The sequence below is a fragment of the Podarcis erhardii genome (assembly GCF_964252035.2).
Source record: "Podarcis erhardii genome assembly, chromosome: 13".
Taxonomy (NCBI): Eukaryota; Metazoa; Chordata; class Lepidosauria; order Squamata; family Lacertidae; genus Podarcis; species Podarcis erhardii.
Genome location: NC_138502.1, coordinates 7,561,986 through 7,586,425, shown reverse-complemented (window position 1 = coordinate 7,586,425; position 24,440 = coordinate 7,561,986). Strand labels below are relative to the sequence as shown.

General features: G+C 41.7%; 3 protein-coding genes across 3 annotated transcripts; 2 read left to right on the top strand and 1 right to left on the bottom strand.

Annotated features, from left to right (window-relative positions):
* Positions 1-8,995: 8,995 nt before the first annotated feature.
* On the top strand, positions 8,996-9,940 carry LOC309328378 (olfactory receptor 6E1-like; the record flags this gene model as incomplete). Its single annotated transcript, XM_081838374.1, has 1 exon — positions 8,996-9,940. One exon carries the CDS (start codon positions 8,996-8,998, stop codon positions 9,938-9,940), a length of 945 nt encoding a protein of 314 aa, XP_081694500.1.
* Positions 9,941-16,726: 6,786 nt separating this feature from the next.
* Positions 16,727-17,680, top strand: LOC309328377 (olfactory receptor 6C74-like; the record flags this gene model as incomplete). Its single annotated transcript, XM_081838373.1, has 1 exon — positions 16,727-17,680. The coding sequence occupies one exon, from the start codon at positions 16,727-16,729 to the stop codon at positions 17,678-17,680; it is 954 nt and encodes a 317-aa protein (XP_081694499.1).
* A 4,412-nt stretch (positions 17,681-22,092) lies between these two features.
* LOC309328376 (olfactory receptor 6M1-like) lies at positions 22,093-23,073 on the bottom strand (the record flags this gene model as incomplete). Its single annotated transcript, XM_081838372.1, has 1 exon — positions 22,093-23,073. The coding sequence occupies one exon, from the start codon at positions 23,071-23,073 to the stop codon at positions 22,093-22,095; it is 981 nt and encodes a 326-aa protein (XP_081694498.1).
* Positions 23,074-24,440: the final 1,367 nt, after the last annotated feature.

The following is a 24,440-nucleotide window of genomic DNA, read 5'->3' as shown; positions in this document are numbered from 1 at the left end:
TCTATCTATCTATCTATCTATCTATCTATCTATCATCTATCTATCTATCATCTATCTATCTATCTATCTATCTATCTAATCTATCTATCTATCATCTATCTATCTATCTATCATCTATCTATCTATCTATCTATCTATCTATCATCTATCTATCTATCTATCTAATCATCTGTCTATCTATCTATCTATCTATCTATCTATCTATCTATCTATCTATTTATCTATCTTCATTTTGTTTTATAATTTAGAATATTCATTTAAACAACCTTAAAATATCCATGACTTCCCTTCTTCTCGTTCCATGGTTTATTTTGCATATCATAAATCCCTGCATATTTTACATAAACTAAACCATTCAGTATTCCATTATTACATCCATCAAAACATATTTACACTATTGAATTTATCTTAATGCTGCCCATGTTTTCAAGTGTACACAATTTCCTCTCATATATTCAATAAACATTTTCCAGTCTTTTGTAAATGAATGTTCTTCTTGTCCTCTCATTCCATATGTTAGGTCCATAAGCAGCATATATTCCATCAGTTTAAGTTGCCATTCATCTTTAGTTGGAACCTCACTTGTTTTCCATTTTTGGCCTAACAAAACATGGCCTGTAGTATGGCCTATATAAATAACCTTTTTTTACACTTGGGAATTTCTGTCTGAATTATCCCCAGCACTCCGGGTTTTTTGGGGGGAAAGTACTTTTAAACATTTTCCCCCCCCAATTCATTATGGATTATTTCCCAATCCTCTTTTACCTGCTGCTCATAATTCAAACCCTGCCTTCATTTTAATTTGACTGTAACAGTTCTTCAAATACTCCCTGTAGCGTTTGCCTCCTACGTGGATCATAAGGAAAGGGTTAAAATGAGTGTGATGTGATTGGCCAGTGGAAACTGATAGGGGGAGTTAGAGTGAGAGTGGGAGTTGTGTGAAAGTCAGTTGAGAGTTGGGAGTTGGAGAAGGAAGAGGGAGGAATAGGCAGTGGGTTGGTCGAGTTGTGTTGTGTGAGAGAGAGAGAGGAATTGTTAGGTGGAGTCAGATAGTTAGTTGGGATAATCAGTTTGAAGTTGTGAGGAACAAATAGGACAGTTAAGGAACTAAGATTAAGAAACTGCCAAGAAAAATTAACGGAAACCATAAGCTTGTTCATACCTATAAAATAAACTTGATTATTTGTTAATGTTAACAACTGACTGGACTCCGTGTGTACCCGTGAGAAACGGGTTGGTGGCAGCGAAGAAAGCAATTACAGTGGTGGCACAGGGTCAATAGGCCATCAAACGTCTGGGGACCCTGTGTGATTGCCACACTCCCCAAAGGGTCTCCACCCTTCTGTGAACAGTTCAGCTCTTTTATCTCTTATTTTTGCTGTCAATCTTGCCATTTCCACACAGTCCATTAACTTTTGAAGCCATTCCTCCTTGGTTGGTTCTTCTTCTTTCCATTTCTGCATGTACAGGATTCTGGCTGCTGCTGTTTCATACATAATTACAACCTCGGGTATCTCCAGTTTGGGCTGAAAGAGAAACCCCTGCCTGAAATCCCAGAGGGTTCATTGCTACTCAGTACATTGCTACTCATTACAGTGGTACCTCGGGTTAAGAACTTAATTCGTTCTGGAGGTCCGTTCTTAACCTGAAACTGTTCTTTATCTGAGGTACCACTTTAGCTAATGGGGCCTCCCGCTGCCGCAGCACGATTTCTGTTCTCATCCTGAAGCAAAGTTCTTAACCCGAGGCACTATTTCTGGGTTAGCGGAGTCTGTAACTTAATGCGTCTGTAACCTGAAGCGTCTGTAACCCGAGGTACCACGGTATAGAATACTGAGCTGGATGGACCAATCTTACCAGATAAGGAAGTTGGTACCTTCTGTATCCAGAACAGATGCTCTGCTACTGAAAAGATGCTTGAAAACTGCCTCAATTTTACAAAGGGGTTTGCGGCATCAAATGCTTACATATTCCTCAAAATGTGGTTGCCGGTTGGCTACTCTGAATGGGATGGTGGTGGTACGCATACAACAGCTACAGACAGATTCAGGTCTACCTGAGTGTAGAGCGTTTTGAAGCTCTAACAATCAGATACCGATTCAGCACAAGTTGGCACAATTCAGACTGAGCCTTTTTGATATTCAGACAAATTATGAACTAGTGTTCCATGGTGGCTGTCAAACGCTGTCCAGCATCAAATGGCAGCTAACAGATATGCAAACTAATTCATTGGCTAAAAAGCACACCTGTGGCGTGGTGTGGTGGTTAGAATGTTTAGACTGTTGGACTAGGACCTGAAAGTTCAGGGTTCAAATCCCATTTAGCGATGAAATTCCCTGGGTTCCCTGATACAGAAAATTAACCTCAGCCTGCTCCACCTCACAGGGTTATTAGGAAGACAATTTGGGATGGTTAGAACCATGTGCACCATCTTGAGCTCCTTGAAAGAAAGGTGAGGCAGAAAGGCAATAAATATATAAATAAATGCCCAGTGAACCTTCGGCAAAATTTTCATGGGATATCCCAGCCAATATCCGAGATCAAAACTCAGAGGAGAAAGGAGATGGTGAGAAGGAGCAAAGTGATTTCAACTCTGGATCACAGAATAATAATCAGCCACATAGTAGTCACATAGGCATACCTTGTCCCTTATGGTCTAGTTTGTGGTCATGTGATGTGAGCCTCTTGCATCAGATGCTCTTCTGGGAAGCAAAGCTAAAGTCCTCCTTGGTGTATTCTGACAAAATTAGAGCTAATCGATCTTGTGGTGAATGCAGGCTTGGGGATCACTACTGCCTAGAAAAGGCCACCCTCAAGCATCACATCTGCACTATCTGCTTAAGGAACAGAATGGGTACCATTGCATATCATAAGATTCTTCATTGTAGTGAAGGTGGAGAAATGCATGACATAAAATGCATGCACAGGGCTTGTTTTATGAGGTACGGAAGGGGGGGTTTTCTTGAAAGCATGGAGGATATAGGCACCACTCACTGGAAAATTTATATTCTGTATTGTAATGTATTTTGTACTGTGGTTCTAACTTTATTTGAATGTTTCATTTTTAGTTGCTAGCCTCCATAGGCTCATGAGAGAGGAAGGGGAGAGAATAAGAATTCTTAAGTTAAAAGCGGAGTCCAAAAAGTTATACTCCTAGGACAAGTACTTCTGCCTGTGCAAAATATCCACCTTGTGCTTTAAACTGAAAATGTATCGCAGAATTCAGAGAAGTGTGTCCTCTGATCAATAATTCCCCATGAATTAGATTGCAGAATTTCCCTACATCCGCAGCCCCAGATTCAATAGTAAGCACTTCCTAATAAAAGGATCAGGAAGCAGATGACGTTAAAGACCCCCAGATAAGAGCTTTGAGGGCCATTGCCCTCCAACTTGCAAAGCACTGGGCTAGATGGAGAAAAAGTCTGATCTTGTATAGGGCAGATCCCTGATCTGCTTCTATAAACGTAAAACACTTTACTGGAATAGATGTGCATGGTTGGAGGCAGTAATATTTTTGCCAGTTGCGATTGAGGGCCATTGGCCTGATTCATCAGGGCTCTTCTTGTGTAGTTAAGACCTTGTTTTTATTCCACAGGAGGAATAAAGTAGATGCAAAACTTCCAGAAACTGGGGGTGGGAAGAAAATACAGTAATGTGAATATCCTCTGGTTAATGTGAAATGCAAGAGGTGTGTATTTAGCTCAGAACTGACTTTTGAGTGTGAATGTAGATGGCTTGAAACCTGTATTCCATATCTTGCGCTCCTAATTTTTTTATTGTTTTCTTTTTTGCATCTGACCCTCAAATCTGAGTGCCCCCGACTTGCACAATTCCAGCCCTTAGCAAAGGCAAATCAAGCAGGATGATCAGAGCTGAGGAATAAACTTGCCCTTTAGTGGCAAACACCTTAGAACTCATAGAATTGTAGAGCTTCAAGGGACCATGAAGGTCATCTCGTCCAAGCCCTGCAATACAAGAATCTTTTGACGAATGTGGGGCTTGAACCCACAACTCTGAGTTTAAGAGTCTTATGCTCTACTGATGATGAGATGTGCTTAGATCTGAGATTCTAATGGTTGGGTTTAATTAAGTAATTAATCATTGTATATTTACATCTCACTTTTCCTCCAGGGAGCCCAAGGTGACACACATGGTTTTCCTCTCTCCCATTTTGCCATCACAACAACCCTGTGAGGTAGGGTTAGGCTGAGAGCCAATGAATGGCTCAATATCACACAAGGGGTTTCATGGTTGAGTGGAAATTTGAACCCTCATCTTCCAGGATCAAGCGAAACCATTTTAGTATGAACCCATGGCTGTCCTCCAAAAATATGAATCTTCATGAACCATTGATCAGAATGAGAACCCACAAATCGAATAGTGTGCTGGATATTTCAAAGCAGTGGTTGACATAGTTCCATAGACTACAGATGCCCTTGGCTCAGAGTATGTAACTCTGATCTGTAACCACCATTAAATTTCACTCATTTCCATTCTATCTGAGCAGGACTGGGGCATTTGGGAGACATTAGCAGGGACCTCCAGGGTTGGGATGTCTGTTATTTTGTCCAACCTGTCAAATGTATGAATGTATATTTGGTGGTTGAGGATGATTTTCTATATAAGAGGACACCTGGCTTGCCATTAGTATGTGTGAAAAGGATCTAAGGATCTTAGTAGACCACAAGTTTAATATGAGTCAACAATGTGATGCAGCAGCAAAAAAAATGTAATGCTCTCCTAGGCTACAGCAACAGAAGTGTAGTGTCCTGATCAAGGGAAGTAATAGTAACACTCAATTTTGCCTTGATCAGACCATGCCTGGAGTCCTGTGTCCAGTTCTGGGTGCCACAGATATTGACAAGCTGGAACATGTGCATAGGAGGGCAACCAAAATGATCCAGGGTCTGGAAACCAAGCCTTACGAGGAACAGTTGAAGGAGTTGGGTATATTTAGCCTAGAAAAGAGGAGAGAGGAGATATGATAGACATCTTCCAATATCTTAAGGGCTGTCACATGGAAGATGGAGCAATATTGTGTGTGTGTCCCCGTCCCCCCAGCTCCGGAGGCTAGGACTCAAGCCATTGGCTTCAAGTTAGAAGAAAGGAGATTCTGACTAAACAGCAGGAAGAGCGTTCTGACACTAAGAGCTGTTAGATAGCAGAATGGACTCCCTTTGAAGGTGGTGGACTCTCCTTCATTGGAGGTTTCTAAGCAGAGGCTGAATGGCATTCCTGCATTCCAAGGGGTAGGGCTAGATGCCCCTTAGGGTCCTTCCAATTGTACATATTTTATGATTCTATGAAATTATAGACAGGTATCTTCAAGTTTGTTATTCTAAACACACACACACACTTAGAACTGCACTTGTAATGTCACACTGCATTTGTAGTGTTTGTACACTGAGCATATAATATACTGGGCTGCGTAAACTGCACTCACACAGACCCACATACAGACCCACATACAGACCCACAGCCACACATGGAAGTTCTAATGACAATAAGAAAAGAACAGTGAACAAAACTGGAGATAAAATGCAAAGCTGCTGTCAAAATGTGGTGGAAAGGAGGTTAGGAAAATGCCACTATCTGACAGGACCATACCAGGAGTAAATCACACTGAGCAAGTTGGAGTTAACTCTTTATAAGCAAAAACAAGATCTGCACAGGAGTGTCAGGCCTACTGAGCACAGCAACTCATCTCTGGCAGCTCTTGCCCCATGAAGCAGTTGCTGAAGCTCCCCATCTCCCCACCTAAGTCTCCTCTTCTCCATTGTTTTACCCAAGCAACCTGAGACTATGCTGGCATGAAGCTAACATCTCCTCTGCCCTCTTCATGCCTTTCCTGGATCTGGGAGACCAGTTGGGAGGGGAACTTGTTGCAGCAGGAGGGGGAGACACCTGTGCCTCTTCACCAGCCTGACTCATCTCTGAGCCTCTTGGGCTTGCCAATCAGAAGGTCGGTGGTTCGAATCCCCGCAATGGGGTGAGCTCCCATTGTTCGGTCCCAGCTCCTGCCAACCTAGCAGTTTGAAAGCATGCCAAAAAGTGCAAGTAGATAAATAGGTATCACTCCAGCGGGAAGGTAAACGCCGTTTCCGTGCACTGTTCTGGTTTCAGTGTTCTTTTTTTTTTTAAAAAAAATAATTTTTATTAATTTTACAACATAAACAAAAAAACAGACAAACATAACACGACTTCCCCAAACCTCCCCTTCACTGCATCCTTATTTTAAATTTTTTTAGCAATCCTTCATCCCTTTTTATATTTAATTCTCTTTAAGGCTTTTTTTAAATTTCAATTTTTACAGCTGTAATTCTTTATATCCAATCCCTTGACATCTTAACATTCCGAAATTTTACAACAATTTTTAAGATAGATTTTGAATTTTTTCCAGTCTTCTTCCACTGTCTCTCTCTTCTGGTCACGGATTCTGCCGGTCATCTCTGCCAGTCCCATAAATTCAGTCACCTTGGTCTGCCATTCTTCCAGAGTAGGTACTTCTTTAGTCTTCCAATACTTCGCCAAAAGAATTCTTGCTGCTGTTGTTGCGTACATAAAGAATGTTCTATCTTTCTTTGGAACCATTTGGCCCACCATGCCCAAGAGAAAAGCCTCTGGTTTCTTTATAAATGTCCACTTAAGGATTTTCTTAATTTCATTATAGATCATTTCCCAGTAGGCCTTAATCTTCGGGCAGGTCCACCAAAGATGATAAAAAGTTCCTTCGCATTCATTACACTTCCAGCAGTTGTTATTGGGCAGATGATATATCTTTGCAAGCTTGACTGGGGTCATGTACCACCTATAGATCATTTTCATTATATTCTCTTTCAAGGCACTACATGCCATAAATTTAATACCTGTGGTCCATAACTGCTCCCAGTCAGCAAACATAATATCATGACCAACATCTTGTGCCCACTTAATCATAGCTGATTTAACCGTTTCATCCTGTGTGTTCCATTTTAGCAGCAAATTATACATTCTAGACAAATTCTTAGTATTGGGTTCTAGCAATTCTGTTTCTAACTTTGACCTCTCCTTCTGAAATCCTAGTTTCCTGTCCTGCTTAAAGGTTTCATTAATCTGGTAATAATGTAACCAGTCTCGGACTTTAGGTTTCAATTTCTCAAAGCTCTGTAGTTTCAGGTTTCTGGTTTCAGTGTTCTGTTGCATCAGAAGCGGCTTAGTCATGCTGGCCACATGACCTGGAAAACTGTCTGCGGACAAACGCCGGCTCCCTTGGCCTGTAAAGCGAGATGAGCGCCGCAACCCCAGAGTCGTCTGCTACTGGACTTAACTGTCCTTTACCTTTAATCGTAAAGGGTAACGGGACCCCTGACCATTAGGTCCAGTCGTGTCCGACTCTGGGATTGCGGCATTCATCTCGCTTTATTGGCCGAGGGAGCCAGTGTACAGCTTCTGGGTCATGTGGCCAGCATGACTCAGCCGCTTCTGGTGAACCACACGGAAATGCCGTTTACCTACCCGCCAGAGCAGTACCTATTTATCTACTTGCACTTTGATGTGTTTTCAAACTGCTAGGTTGGCAGGAGCAGGAACCGAGCAACGGGCACTCACCCCATCGTGGGGATTCGAACCGTCGACCTTCTGATCAGCAAGTCCTAGGCTCTGTGGTTTAACCCACAGCGCCACCCACGTCCCCTTTACCTTTACCTTATTATTATTTCCACTATCATACACATCAACCACAAGGAGGCAGAAGACTTTTTCCACTTGTGCTTCTCACATCATCGTGATCTCAAACACTTACGGCAGTTGCATTCCCAGTTATATAAAACCCAAAGGCACGGGTGAATTAGGATTTACCAAGGGGGTTTCTCTTCTTGACATGGTTTTGCCTCCCCTTCTGAACCCATTTGTTTACTGCCTGGCTTTGGGTAGAGTGTTGGGTTTTGTAGCCTTTTCAGTATTGGGTTGGGTTTTGTAGCCTTTCAAGTTAATGATGTCAAGTACTGGATATTCTGTGTTGATTGTCAAGAGCTATTCAATGACAGAAATCAGGGTTGAGGAACCATGAAACTCACCAGGTGCTCATGGGCCAGTCACTGCCTTTCATCCTACCTCACCTGACAGACTTGTTGTGTGAAAAGTGAGGAAGACAAAACCATATGCACCACCTTTAGTTCCTTGGAAGAAAGGTGGGGGTAGATATATAATAAGGGGGGGAGGAAGGAGCACAGTAGTTTCAACTCATAACCCCAGGATAGTAAGCAGCCACACAGAAGCCCTGTGCACCATGACTCTTCCATCGAAGCTTGCAGTAGTATGACAGTAGCCTCTTACATCAAATGTTCAGCAGTTTTTTTCCTGCTCCTCTGGGAAGCAAAGCTCATGTCCCTGTTGTGGGAAAACAAACTAATATCTCTCAGGCTAAATGCTGCCTCAGGAAAAAGAAGCTGCATTCTTGCTTAGGAGAGGTTGCAACCAAGAAGCAAATAGCTCATGTTCTGCCTCCCTTAAAGAACAGAGTGGGTACCATCGCTTCTCATAGGGTGTTTCCATTTTGCAAAGAAATGCATGTCCTAGATTGCAGAGTTTTATGTGGTAAAGAAGAAGAAAAAACTTTCTAGAGACCACTGAGGCTACAGACATCACCGTCTGGGATATTGTATGTTTTGTTTTATTTTATTCCATTATTTTAACTGTGCTTTAAAACTGCATTCCAAATGATGTGCATCCTGTGTCAAAAATGAGAGAATTTTATTAAAAGAATTTATTGCCTTATTTCCATCACAAATATGTTTGTGTTCCTGTTTATGGAATATTAAATAAAATTCCTTTTTAATGTACCATTTTCTACTTGGGACCTGACTGTGAAGTATACAACACACCTTATTATTCACAGCACTGTGGACTTGACTGCCAGAAAAGGAAAAACAACACTTGCTTAGTATACCTGTAGTTTATAAAACATTGATACTAAGGAATGATTTCTATTCACTTTAGTTGTAGGAATGTGCCCAACATGAGGAACAGCACCATGGTGAGAGAATTCATACTTCGGGGCTTTACGGACAACCGACAAGTTGAAATCTTGCTTTTCACCCTTCTGTTTCCCATGTATCTTTTGACAATAACTGGGAATGCTGTGATTATTATAATCACTCGGGTGAGTCCACAGCTCAGCACCCCAATGTATTTCTTCCTTCGACACTTTGCAGTCCTGGAGATTGGATTCACCACCTCTGTCATTCCTAAGACATTGATCAACATGGCCATTGGCCAGAAGACCATCTCTTTACCTGCTTGCTTCACACAGTGCTTTCTGTATTTTGTCCTGGGTACCACAGAGTTCCTTCTGCTGACAGTTATGTCCATTGACAGGCATGTGGCCATCTGCAACCCTCTTCACTACCCAACCATCATGAATGATCACTTGTGTTCACTGCTGGTACTCTGCTCTTGGCTAGGGGGTTTGTCACTCATTATGGTTCCAATAGTTGTCCTTTTTCAGATGCCCTTTTGTGGTCCAAACACCATCAACCATTTTTTCTGTGATAGTGGGCCACTGATGAAACTTTCATGCGCAAACACGACTTTATTTGAACTCCTCAGTTTCCTCATTGCTTTGCTCTCTGTCCTTGGGACCTTGGCCATAACAATTGTGTCCTATATACGCATTGTATCAACCATCATGCTCATCCCTTCGACCACAGGGAGGCAGAAGGCATTCTCTACTTGTGCTTCTCACATCATAGTGATCTCCCTCACTTATGGCAGCTGCATTTTCATGTACATAAAACCAAAAGGCACTGGTACGTTAGACTTCAGCAAAGGGGTGGCTCTCCTGAACACTGTTGTGTCTCCCCTCCTGAATCCATTCATTTACTGCCTGAGGAACAGGCAGGTCCAGAATGCCTTGAGAGCTGGATTTCGACAGTGTATTGGACTTCGCAAGTCCCCAAGGTGATTTGGAATAGGACCTACATCAGCTTGAACATGAATATCAGGCCTTTGGTTTGCCTCCCAGTAACACTGCAAGGATGGGACACCATCTATAGGTGAATACAGTGTGTGAAAAATGTCAAATAAATGCCAAATCAATTTTGGCATCAGAGAGCATAAAGTTCTGAAATCAGCAGACTACCAGTTATACATTCTTTGGTGATCACTGGTAGCTGAGTAAGATTGTCTTCCATGAAGATGGTCTTAACGGTGTGTCCATAAGTGACTGTGGAAGTTGATTCTGGTTGTGAGAGTGTGAGAGTGGGGAAATGTATATTATATATTTACACACACACACACACACACACACACACACACACACACACACACACACTCTATTATAGGGTTTAATTTTCATCCTCTGCACACAGCACCAGTGAGGCTGAGTTATTGATTACTTGGGCCAGATGTCAGACAGCAATGTTCAAGGCCATGTTAGGGAGGAATGTGTGTATGTCGTCTGGGAGGAAGCAAGCTCATCATCATCATCATCAATCTTTATTACAGTCCAGAGACCCAACAAATCGTTACAAAGCAATGCACAATTCAGACAGCCTACCTCCAGGTAAAACAAGCATTTTGTTCAGACTTAAAGATAGGGATCACTGGTTCTTGCAACCACCGATAAAAACTTTGCCACTGCTAATGTTCTAGCACTTGTCTGGTTTTCCAATAGGAACATGACATAGTGAGCCTCTGATTTTCCTGAGAAATGTACCAGCAAGGGTAATATCTGTTCAGCCCTGGCTTGCTCATATTTCACACAGTGCAGCAAAATATGTTTTATAGAATTGATGTCTTGGGCACACGAGGAAAGTCTGTCCTGGTAGGGAACTCCTCTCAACCTGCCATCCAACACTGCAGAAGGAAAAACGTTTAGTCTGGCTTTGGTGAATAACCTTCGGTAATTTGTTACTGTCAGGTTTTTAATGTAAGGTGTTAACTTAAAGATATGCCCATATTGTACTCCTACTGCCCGTGGACTACAGACTGCGTGTGATTGAGAATGGTTGGGGAAACTTTGCGAGTACCTGGAATTAGCAAAACTGAAGGATATAATAAGGAGAAAATCCAAAACTATGGTTATGAAGCAATGGGAGTTCTTAAATGATTATTTACAAAACTAGGGCTCAGCTACAAAAATCTGGTTGTGTTTAGAATAATCTTGTGCATAATATAAAAAACACAAAGTGAGACATTAAGGAAATCCAAAGGGAAAATATGAAGAATAGAGGTTCTGACGAATGGATTATTAAAAACGCATGAGGTAAGTGGTGGAGGTCTTTTTTTTAAAAAAAAACCCAACAATTTATTTAAGGTAGATACGGACAAGATGAAATTATACAATTGAATATAAATATAGATGGGAAACGGCTATGTATTGTGAGTACTTATCTACTTTTAAAAATGTTCACTTATGATCTTTTTCTTTTACTTCTTTATTCTTTCTTTGTTCTATTTTTCTTTTTCTGATATTTTATCTTTCATTTCACTGCTTTATTGTGAATAGCATTTTAGAGAGGTATAAATAACTGTAAATATGAAAAGAGACAAAATATTCTCTAATTCTTTTTCCTTGGTTAGATGTATTTTCTTTTTCTTTTGTATTTTCTTTTGTTGTGAATATGTATGTTTTCTAATTTGTACTTAATAAAAATATTAATAATAATAAAAAAGAGATAGCAAGTCTCTTGTGTATTATCCCATAATCTTTGCATTAACGTCTTTAGGGTGCCTTCATAACCCAGGTAATAAAGTTGGGGGGGGGGTGACAGACCAATAGAGGTGGCTTTTCTAGCCATGGTTTTCTGCCATTTGCTGACAAACTCCTCTTTGGCCAGATGTTGATACAAACCCTTCCCTAGTTCAAACACTGAAATCCTGAGCCAATGTTTTAGGGCAGCCCACCACACTCTAGCTGAAATTGGGCATTCACAAGCTTCTAACAGAAGTATGGAGTTGGGGACACAGTTGGGTAACTGTAGCAGAGATCGTAGGAATTTTGCCTGAAAGCCATCTAGCTTAGGCAGGTCCCCATTATGCCAGACATTTGGTGCATACAGGAGTTGGGAAATGGATTTTGCGTTGAAAACCCTTAAGGCTGCTGGAACATACTTGCCGGCCTTTGTGAAAAAGAATCTGAGTATGGCTAGCTTTGTGATCTCCACCTTTTGAAGGGAGGTTTGCCAGTGGTGTTTTGAATGATGGAATGTGAGCTCTAGATAACTGAAGTTCAAGGTTATGGCCATCCAGTACCCATTTAACTCAGGAGAAGCTTCTTTCGAATACTAAATTTTAGATTTTTCAGAATTAATGGATAAACCATTTCCAGAACAGTAATCTGAACAAATGCAACCAAATTTCATCAAACTATTTTAAAGATACAACTTCTGGGGAGCAATCATTGAGGAATGAAGGTCTCTTGTCAGCTCTTTACTGGCTGTAAATTATTGTATAGTGTAAATTATTGTTCCATGGCAGCTGTCAAATGCAGTCAGGCATCAGATATGCAGAATAATTCTTTGACTGTAAATTACAGCTATGGTTTAAGGTGTGATATAGTGGTTAGAGTGTCCAGGGTTCAAATCACCTCTGCGCCATGAAACTCACTGGATTCCTTGGAATAGTCAGTTCATCTCAGCCCATCTCACCCCGTAGAGTTGTTGTGAGGGAAAGGTTAGAACAGTGCTTTCCAAACTATGTGTCACAACATGTTAGTCTGTCGGCTACAGTATATACTGCAAGGGCTCCCTGCACTCCTCCCGGGACTGGAAAGGTGTTAGTTAACCTTCAGTTTGCTAGTAAAACTGAATTAAAAGGTAAAGGGACCCCTGACCATTAGGTCCAGTTGCAGATGACTCTGGGGTTGCGGTGTTCATCTCACTTTATTGGCTGAGGGAGCCGGCGTACAACTTCCGAGTCATGTGGCCAGCATGACTAAGCCACTTCTGGCAAACCAGAGCAGCGCATGGAAATGCCGTTTACCTTCCCGCCAGAGCAGTACCTATTTATCTACTTGCACTTTGATGTGCTTTCGAACTGTTAGGTTGGCAGGAGCAGGGACCAAGCAACGGGAGCTCACCCCGTCGTGGGGATTTGAACCGCTGACCTTGGTTTAACCCACAGCGCCACCTGCGTCCCTCAAAACTGAATTACTGTGTCACAAAATGATGCATGTCTTAAAAAGTGTGTCACCAACATGAAAAGCTCTGGGTTAGAACTATGTATACAGTTTCAAGCTCCTTGGAAGAAACATGGGAAAGAAATGTAATCAAAATAAAAATTCAGTGAATCTTCAGCGAAATATACAAAGAATATCCCAGCCAAAATTCAACATCAAAATTCAAAGAAGAAAGAAGCCAGGGAGGAGCAAAGTGATTACAACTCTTGATCCCAGAACAGACTGTGAACTTCACAAACTAGTTTGTGGTAGTATGATATGAGCCTCTTGCACCAGATTTTTCTTTCTTTTTGCTCTTCTGGGAAGCAAAGCAAGGTTCTTGGTGTAGCATGAATAACTTGGCTTGGGGACAAGAAACTGCAGCAGTTCTGTAGCCGAGCCCCATACACAAGTATTCTTCCAGGTTAGTTTGTTGTAGTGGGAATCAAAGCTCATGTCTCTGGTGTATCCTAATAAAGTGAGAGCTATTATCGCTCATGCTAAATTCTGGCTTAGGAACAATAAGCTGCACCATTGCCTATGACGAGTGGTTGCCTCTTTAAGCTTCAGAGAGTGAATAGCTCTCGTGCAAGCTGAACAAGGACCTGAATGGGTAACATTGCATGCTGTAGGATTCTTCATGGTAGCAAAGAGATGGATAAACACATGGCATAAAATTTGCAGAGCTTGTTGGTTTGTGATGTAAAGAAGTGGAAAAAAATATTTTAGAAAGAATGGAGGATATAGAAATCGCTGGCGGGGAAATTGTATGCTACACTGTATTTTCCTTTGTATGGTGGTTTTAATTTTGCTGGACTGACACATTTTTAGTTGTTAGCCTCCACAAGACAGGAAAGGGAGGAGATACAATATCACAGTTTGGAGCTGGATCCAATAAAGCCATCCCATTAGCCTAAGCATTTCTGTCTCTGCACCAGGGTTTGTCTACTTGCTCTGTCCACCCTCCTGCTTTCCTAAATCTGTTCTGTGGGCTCCCCAATCCCTCTAGATCAGAATTGGACAGGTGCAGAGAGAGGAAATCCTGTCGTGAGGGCAGAAGTACTTCCACCATTGGGACAACTTGATTGGATACAATGTAGTGACAATAATACACTATGCATGTGAAATACACCTCTTGATGTGTTTGGTGTGGTGAAAATATATTGTGAAATTGTGTGTCCTCTAATCCACCACTGTGCTCAGATTCATATATACTTTTCTTCAATGTGGAAAGCACTAGTCCAAAAGGATGAAGTCTGAAATTGTATATGTTTCTTTAAACTCAAGATACTTTCTCAGTCCTGGCTTAAAGGTACATGACTGGAGGCAGTAAGACTTCTGAATGCTAGTGGCTGAGAACCACATGAGGGGGAGAATGCTCTTGTGCTTGGATCCAGTTTGTGGGTTTTCCAGAGGTATCTGAGTGGTCACTGTGAGAACAGGATGCTGGACCAGAGGAGCCATCAGCCTTATTTAAGTATGAGGGCCACAGTACATTTTGGGCAACTTTCCGAGGTCACATACCTATAGCTGGTGAGACCATACACAAAAGCTGGTAGAACAATTAAAATAATTTATACCTTTGCATAGTAGGCTAGTCTCCACACACACACACACACACACACACACACACACACACTTCTGTCCATCTTCAATCCAGGCAAGGAAGATGCATTATCAGAGCTCAAACTTGCATCCCAGGCAGGAAAAGTTACTCGTGGGTGATTGTGAAGCAGGGGCAGTGAGGATGTGGCCAAGGGAATGGATGTGAGGATGGTGAGAGTGTTGAGGACTTGATAGAGGGGCCTGGAGTTCTGCATTTAAAACTGAAGTTCCCAACCCTTGGCTTAGACCAATTTCTGCCCTTAGCAAAGGCAGCTCAATCAGGGAGATGAAACTGAGGAATCAACTTGTCCTTTTGTGGGAAATCCATTCACAATGATTATACATGGCTTGGTCTGAGATTACCAAGGCTGAAAACATGAGGCAAAATGTTTAATTAAATAAGTAATCATTATAATTATAGGCCATCTCTCCTGCAAGCAGCTCAAGATGACACACATGGTGCTTCTCCGCTCTCATTTTATCCTCACAAGAACCCAGTGAGTAGGCCTTTTTTTCAGCCTGAACTCGCAGGAACTTGGTTCTATCACCTCTCAGGTGGGTGCCATTGCCATTCTAAGAGGACAAGGGAGGCATTCATGGTGAGTTCCAACACCTCTTTTTCTAGCAAAATAGCACTGCCTGTGAGGTAGGTTAGGCTGAGAGTCAGTGATTGGCCTAAGGTCACCCAAGGCTTCAAGGCTGAGTAGAAATTTGAAGCCTCCTATCCTAGGTATTAATCTGCCTTTTTAAACATGAAGCCATGCTGGTTCACTCAAAATCTGAATGGGAACCCTCAGGTAAAAATAATAATGAAATAGGCTAGACGTTTAGAAACAATTATTGTCCAACTCCCCTCAGTTATACCTGGCATGGTTCAGAATATCTGGACCTAACCCCTATTAAATTTATTTTCAGCCAAACCCTGTTTCCTGATCTTTTCCCCAACCTATGTAGCCCAGGCATTTCATTATCCCTTCCACCTGCCCATCAGAGTTCCTTTTAAGCCCACTCCTCAAATCTCTCCCTCTCCCTTCCAGCCCACCTCACAGAACTGAGAGAGACCCTTGTCTTGAAAGCCCCTGACTGAAATACCTTTTGTGTTTGTTCACATCAGTGCATGAAATCTGGAGACCTGATGGTCCCTGGAGAGGGGATTAACCCTGCTGAATTTCAGGCAGGTTGCTAGCCACCTAAACCATTTGTCCTCCAGGTTGTTGTTCTTTTAAAGTCTGTACTACACTGATGTTCTTAATATTGCACTGTATTGTGTACTGGCTGTGTTCAATGTTCTAGATGGTCTCATTGTGTCCACAAGACCTAGTGACACACATACGGAAGTACTAATAAAGAAAGGATCAGAAAACAGAACACAGCTATTTAAAAAATTGCAGTCCTAACCTAACAAACAAACAAAAATGGCTGAAAATATTTTTTATTGAATTTTGCATAAAGTCCCATTTTATATTTGGAAGTATATAAAGCACATGATACATATGATCATGAAGGGCATGGTGCATAAAAATATTTGCAGCACTGTTTAAAAGTAGCATTACTGCACCTACACAATGTGTCTCTTGCTACCAAAATAGACAAGACAGGACAGATCATGGACAACCTCAATAACATCAGAGAGATGTACTGATTTGGATTTTCTGGACAAAGAACATGAGAAGCTGACATCAGAAGAGAGAGAGAGAGAGAGAGAGAGAGAGAGAGAGAGAGAGAGAGAGAGAGAGAGAGAACAATTGTGGTTACAAGGTTCTAGAGGTTAAGCAAGGATGGGCATGAGTTGGCACCTGATCCAGAGATTGCCCTGGGTCAGTTTCCAGCAAATCACCTTTCCCATCTCCTAGCAATGGTACTGCTAAAACTTAATGGTGAAAGAAAACAAATAAAAGAATAAAGTTGAATAGAAACCCATATTTACAGTGGTTTATAAATAATGAATATTGACTCTGGATACCTCTTCTGTTTACTTCTAGGAACATGTTAACAATGAGGAACAGCACCATGGTCAGTGGATTCATACTTTGGGGTTTAACAGATAACCAACAAGTTGAAATATTGCTTTTTAGCCTCCTGCTGGGCATGTATCTTTTGACAATAATATGGAATATAGTGATTATTAGAGTTACACTCGTGAATCACAGTCTGAACACCCCAATGTACTTCTTTCTGCGACACTTTGCAGTCTTGGAGATAGGGCTCACCAGCACCGTCCTCCCCAAAACTTTGGCCAACCTGGTCAATGGCCAACGAACTATCTCTCTACCTGGTTGTTTCATGCAGATGTATCTATACCTGGTTGTGGGAACCACAGAGTTTGCTCTGCTGGCGGTCATGTCCATTGACAGATATGTGGCTATCCGCAACCCTCTTCACTACTCAACCATAATGAATGGCCGAACCTGCTCATTGATGGTGCTCTGCTCTTGGGCTGGGGGATTTTTGCTTATCATGGCTCCAGCAATTACATTATTTCAAATGCCCTTTTGTGGTCCAAATGCCATGGACCATTTTTTCTGTGACATTGGGCCTCTGATTAAACTGGCATGCACAGATACAAGTCTTCTGGAACTCATGGTTCTCCTCATTGCTGTTCTTTCTCTCCTCGGGACCTTGGCTATAAACATTGCATCCTATATCAATATTATTTCCACCATCATACACATCCCATCTACAATAGGGAGGAAAAAGTCTTTCTCTACTTGTGCTTCTCACATCATAGTGATCTCCATCACTTACGGTAGTTGCATTTTCATGTACATAAAACCAAAAGGCACCAGTGAATTAGACTTCAACAAAGGGGTGGCCTTTCTGAACACTGTCGTGTCTCCTCTCCTGAATCCATTCATTTACTGCCTGAGGAACAGACAGGTCCAGGATGCCCTGAGAGCTGGATTTAGACAGTGTATCACATTTCACAAGAACCCAGTATGATTGGGGAGAGCATCAGCCAAACATAACTTCTGATGTGAAAATACGTTTAACAGCCAGCTTAAAGGTTAAAGCTCAAGAGACTAATTTCAACACCTGGGACCAGAAACGATGAAACAAATAGCTTTGCGTTAAGACTTTTTAAAGATGGGCATTCCTTCCCGCTTGGTGAAAAGCATCAAAGACTTCTCTCAGAGCCACTTTCCCCTGTTGCATCAGAATGAGCTTCCCTAGCCAGACTCCCCATTTGCAACTCACCCCAGGGAAACAAGGCAGCAGCTATGTTTTTTTAAAAAGTTAAACACACACACACACACACACACAGGCACAAGAAGCTTAGAACTTTATTTAAATGCCTTGAGGGATGGCAAGGGAAACCCATGTAAAACTTCAGCACAGCAGTACAGCTAAAATTGATTATGTTAAACCTGTCAGAAGATCACCTAATGTTTCCCAGTTTAAGGATGCCAGAATATATGTTGAATCTTATTGGCAGGAAGGGTTATGCAAAGTTGGCAGGAGGCCAGTGCCGGATTTATGTATAAACTAAATGAACTATAGCTTAGGGCCCCACTCTCTTTGGGCCTGCCAAAAATAAATAAATCACTATTAATATACTTCTTAATTGTATTTCAGTTCAACAATTACTTTCATAAAATACGTATTTTGTTATGTGCAAATGGCTTTAGATACATACTAGGTCCATAAATTACCATATACTATTCAACACAAACAACAGTGACAATTTGTTGTTGACAAAGGACAGCTGGACATATAAAGGGCCCCATTACCTTTAGTAGCTTAGGGCCTCATCAAACCTAAATCTGGCCCTGCAAGAGGCTGAATCAATCAGCTAGGAAATTCAAATGCTCTTCACATATCCCTTTGGTAATTGATCTTACAAATGTTCCTAGATGTGTTTCTTTGTAAAGTAATGGGAGTTGATTGTTTTAGATATTAATATGTAAATAAAGCCAGGGAACTTCCCTGGCAGCAGAAAACATATATACAGTGGTACCTCTGGTTAAGAATTTAATTTGCTCTGAAGGTCCATTCTTAACCTGAAACTGTTCTTAACATGAGGTACCACTTTAGCTAATGGGGCCTCCTGCTGCCGCCGTGCCGCCGCCACTCATCCTGAAGCAAAGTTCTTAACCCAAGGTACTATTTCTGGGTTAGTGGAGTCTGTAACCTGAAGCGTCTGTAATCTTAAGCATCTGTAACCCAAGGTACCATTGTATAAACCCTGTGTGTATTCGTACCATGAATCTACCTTTCTTTCCTGTAAGATTGATCCTGTAGCACTGGTATTAAAGATGCTCTAATCTTCTGGGGTTTTTCCTTTGAAATTGTGTATGTCTTTTTATTTTTGGTAAATTCCCCACCTGGAAAATGGACCTTCGGAAGTGATTTTTTCCCCCTCATGACACTTCTCAACTATGATCTTATTCCACCCCACTCCCTAGCCCTGCAATCTTCAATATAGGCAACACATAAATATTTTAGAACGGCTTTTATAGCATGCAAAATTAATCAAATTAGCCAATAATAGAAATGACTGATGCTAGAGAGAGAGGGAGCCATGTTGCAGTGCTCTGTGTGTGTTTATATGTACTTAAAATAAAGTAGATTAGCCAAAATGCTGAGTTGCTGAGCTCTGTTACGGAAGCTGTGAAGAATCTGCAGATCCCTAAGCATGCCGATGTCTGTAGGCATCGGTCGCTGTGATGTTCAGGCAGAAGAAAGCCTTTGAAGCTCCCGAACGATCGACCAGGAGGGAGGGAACATGCCAGTCAGGCATGTGTCTCTGCCAGGGTCCAACTCGAGACTAGGACGAGCTCCTGACAATGGGAATGTTTTAAAAGTTCCTATGTTTCCTGGATGTAAGGAAAGTTTCAATATGTTTTTCAAACTCAGGAATGTAACAGGGAAAAAGAAGGAAGGAAAGAAGGATACATGGGTTCTAGTAGGCTATTGGGCAGAAGGAGGATGCTGTCTCCAATGTCTCAGTGTTGTCTCTTTCATCCTCCACTGAACAGCGATGGTTATCATGGCTGGAATTAGGTTTGATGAGGCCCTAAGCTACTGAAGGTAATGGGCCCCTTTATATGTCCAGCTGTCCTTTGTCAACAACAAATTGTCGCTGTTTTTGTGTGTTGAATATATGCTATATGGTAATTTATGGACCTAATAGATATCTATGTCCATGGAGTTTTCTTGGCAGGGATACTGGAGTGGCTTGCCGGTTCCTGCTCCAGGTGGATCACCTTTGGTCAAAACTCTCCACTATGACCTGTCCATCTTGGGTGGCCCTGCATGGCATAGCTCATAGCTTCTCTGAGTTATTCAAGCCCCTTCGCCACGGCAAGGCAGTGATCAATGAAGGGCCAGCAAATTTGGAAAATATGCCAGCAAATTTGGAAAACTCAGCAGTGGCCAGAGGATTGGAGAAGATCAGTCTACATCCCAATCCCCAAGAAGGGCAGTGTCAAAGAATGCTCCAACTACCGCACAATTGCACTCATTTCACACGCTAGCAAGGTAATGCTTAAAATTCTACAAGGCAGGCTTAAGCAGTATGTGGACCGAGAACTCCCAGAAGTGCAAGCTGGATTTCGAAGGGGCAGAGGAACCAGAGACCAAATTGCAAACATGCGCTGGATTATGAAGAAAGCTAGAGAGTCCCAGAAAGACATCTACTTCTGCTTCATTGACTATGCAAAAGCCTTTGACTGTTTCGACCACAGCAAATTATGGCAAGTTCTTAAAGAAATGGGAGTGCCTGATCACCTCATCTGTCTCCTGAGAAATCTCTATGTGGGACAAGAAGCTACAGTTAGAACTGGATATGGAACAACTGATTGGTTCAAAATTGGGAAAGGAGTACGGCAAGGCTGTATATTGTCTCCCTGCTTATTTAACTTGTATGCAGAACTCATCATGCTAAAGGTTGGGCTGGATGAATCCCAAGCCGGAATTAAGATCGCCGGAAGAAATATCAACAACCTCAGATATGCAGATGATACAACCTTGATGGCAGAAAGTGAAGAGGAATTAAAGAACCTTTTAATGAGGGTGAAAGAGGAGAGCGCAAAATATGGTCTGAAGCTCAACATCAAAAAAACGAAGATCATAGCCACTGGGCCCATCACCTCCTGGCAAATAGAAGGGGAAGAAATGGAGGCAGTGAGAGATTTTACTTTCTTGGGCTCCATGATCACTGCAGATGGTGACAGCAGTCATGAAATTAAAAGACGCCTGCTCCTTGAGAGAAAGGCGATGGCAAACCTAGACAGCATCTTAAAAAGCAGAGACATCACCTTGCCAACAAAGGTCCGTATAGTTAAAGCCATGGTTTTCCCAGTAGTGATGTATGGAAGTGAGAGCTGGACCATAAAGAAGGCTGATCGCCGAAGAATTGATGCTTTTGAATTGTGGTGCTGGAGGAAACTCTTGAGAGTCCCATGGACTGCAAGAAGATCGAACGCATCCATTCTTAAGGAAATCAGCCCTGAGTGGTCGCTGGAAGGACAGATCATGAAGCTGAGGCTCCAATACTTTGGCCACCTCATGAGAAGAGAAGACTCCCTGGAAAAGACCCTGATGTTGGGAAAGATGGAGGGCACAAGGAGAAGGGGACGACAGAGGACGAGATGGTTGGACAGTGTTCTTGAAGCCACAAACATGAGTCTGACCAAACTGCGGGAGGCAGTGGAGGACAGAAGTGCCTAGCATGCTCTGGTCCATGGGTTCATGAAAAGTCAGACACGACTAAACGACTAAACAACAATAGGTATCTAAAGCCATTTGCACATGACAAAATATGTATTTTATCAAAGTAATTTTTGAACTGAAATACAATTCAGAAGAAGTATATTAATAGTTGTTGGGTTGAAATAAACGACAGACGAATGGCAAGTGTCATATGGGAGGCATCTCTCGAGCATGTCTCAGGGAGTCCCTTTTATTGAATATTACAGCATTGCCACATATGTGCTTGTTGCTGATTGGTCAACACAAATACAATGCAAACAATGCAAAGGTTGCATATAGGCATTAATCATCATTAATCATTAATCAGATTAAAGGTTGGGAAAGGGAACACAGAATTGGACAGGTGTGAAAACCTCCTTATTAAACTATTACTAGTGATTGATATAGCAAGACTTAAACTATTACTAGTGATTAATATATAGCATTCATCCGTAGATGTGGTCAACCAAGCACTAAGAACAGGTCAGGATGCAATGTCTCATGAACTCAATGTGGACTGAACATTCTAGGGTGATGAAGGAATGTCTTGGCTTAAAATGGTTTAGCCAGAGTCATGTGTAGAAGCAAAACTTCCCATCAAATAGTGAATTTTGGTGGCCCCCCAAGAGAGTGGGGTCCTAAGTTGTATCCGGCACCGATGATTACCCTTCCTTCCTTGGAAAGCTTGTCTTCAGCTTCTTTGTGGTGCATGGGAGTCTGGACACGGTGTCTTTCAGCACCTCCTTGACCTGCTGATTCCTCAGGGTATAGATGAATGGATTGAGCAAGTGGGTGACAATACAGGTCTGGAGGGTCACAGCTTTCTTGAGGCCAAAGGAAAAGCCTTTGTTGGGCACGATGTACATAAAGATAGCACTTCCATAGAAGACAGAGGCCACCGTGATATGGGAAGCACAAGTGGAGAACGCCTTTTTCCTACCTGTCGTAGATGGGATGCGGAGGATGGTGGTGATGATATACAGGTAGGATACCACTGTCAGCATCAGAGAGCTCAAGAGCACAATGGTCGAAAGGGAGAACTCAATCATCTCCAGGAGGGCAGTGTCAGCACAGGAAAGTCTTATCAATGGCTCAATGTCACAGAAGAAGTGGTCAATTATGTTAGGACCACAAAAAGGTAGCTTAGAAATAATGATGATTGGCGAAAGGACTGAAAAGAAGCCCCCAAACCAGGAGAGAAGCATTAGCTGCATTGTCAAGCGTATATTCATTATGACGGAATAGCGGAGTGGATTGCAGATAGCAACATACCTGTCCAAGGACATGACAGCCAAGAGGATGAATTCAGTGGTGCCAAGAAAGAAGTAGAAATAACACTGAGCGATACAGCCAGATACAGATATGGCCTTCTTCTTTGATAAAAAGTCCTTCATCATCTTGGGAGCAATGGCTGTGGCCACCATGGCATCCAGGAAGGACAGGTTACATAGAAAGAAATACATGGGGCTGTGGAGTCGGCGGTCAACCCATATTGCAGTAATGATGACCACGTTGCCAGTGATGGTCAACATGTAGACCAAAAGGAGCACCACAAAGAAAACGATATCCACCTGCCAGTCTACCGAGAAGCCCAGCAAGATGAATTCATTGACTTTGCTTGTGGTTTGGTTGTTTTTGTACATTTGGGAGGTACCTAAAAAACATAAACTGATTTCAATGTGTACTCGTTAAGTAAATGCACTTAACTCAATGTACTCAGGAGATAAATATCTCAAGCACAGATGATACTTCGATACAGAAGTATAGAGAAAAGAGTGGGGAGGAATGAACAAGGACTTTGTTTTGTCTTCTCTATTAGATGTCCCCATCTAATGGGGTTATAATAGATGTTCTACTTTTATGAGAGAGGGATATAAACGTATCTAGGGTTCATTTTTTAAAAAGGATTTTGAGTTTCCAGCTTTAGTATTTTAAAGGCTAGCTTGTGTTTAATTTTACTGTGCTCTATTATCTATGGATTGATTGACCTACATAATTTATTTTTTATGTACACTGCCCAGATAACCTTAGTTGTGGGATGGCATAGAAATACCCTGAATAATAAATACATAAATAGTTCTGTATTAGTCTGCAGTGTGACAGGTCAGAGGCTGCAGGAGGGAAACATTAAGCTGTAGCCTAACAAATTTTACTCACAGTAGACCTGTTGAAATTAAAGGACCTTGCTTAGTCATGCTCATTAATCGCATGAGGCGAGTCTGAGTATAATTAATATTGGATACAGTCCACTAAGTACTGAACTTACCAGTTGTGTTTCCTCTCTTCTGCCTGTAAAGATATGAAGAAAATGCCATTTTAAAATGTGTTAAATAAAAAAGTAGAGCGCATAAATCTCATCCCATCACGTAATGAACATTGTACACTCCTGGTAATTGTATTCTAAAAAACAAAACAAAATCTAATAACAGAAATCAAAGCAAATGCCAAAACAGAAAAGTTGTGTTCTTCGATGCAGCCTTAGGAGCAACAACGCAGATTTCAGAGCACGTCTATGAGAGTTTTGATGATGTTTGTGTGCTGCTTTTAGTAAAAGTAAAAAGCAGGAGGTGGGGGGCACAGAATAATAGCAAGAGAAGGCATTCATTCTCACCATTCTTTGTCCCTGGTATCTATAGGATATCTATGTGATGAGGTGACTTCTTTGGTGGTTTCTAACTCAAATTCCCGTAAGTCTTCATTTTCTGTATTTCATTGAGAGCTTCCCAAAGGAATAATGGTTGCAAACAATTAAGAGTTGGTAGGCAAAATGTTAGACGCTTTAGACCAGGGTGGTTAATTTGTCACCATCTAGATGCTGAAGAATTCCCAAATCTTGCTGGCCCATCAGCATAATCAACATCAAGGGATATTGGGAGTTGAAGATTCACACTGTGAATTTACAGTTTACAACTTCTATTTTCAATACTATTCTATTCTATTTTGTATTCTATTCTATTTTCAATACTAACAGTCCATGTCTACTCAAAGGACACTCCCACTGAATTCAGTA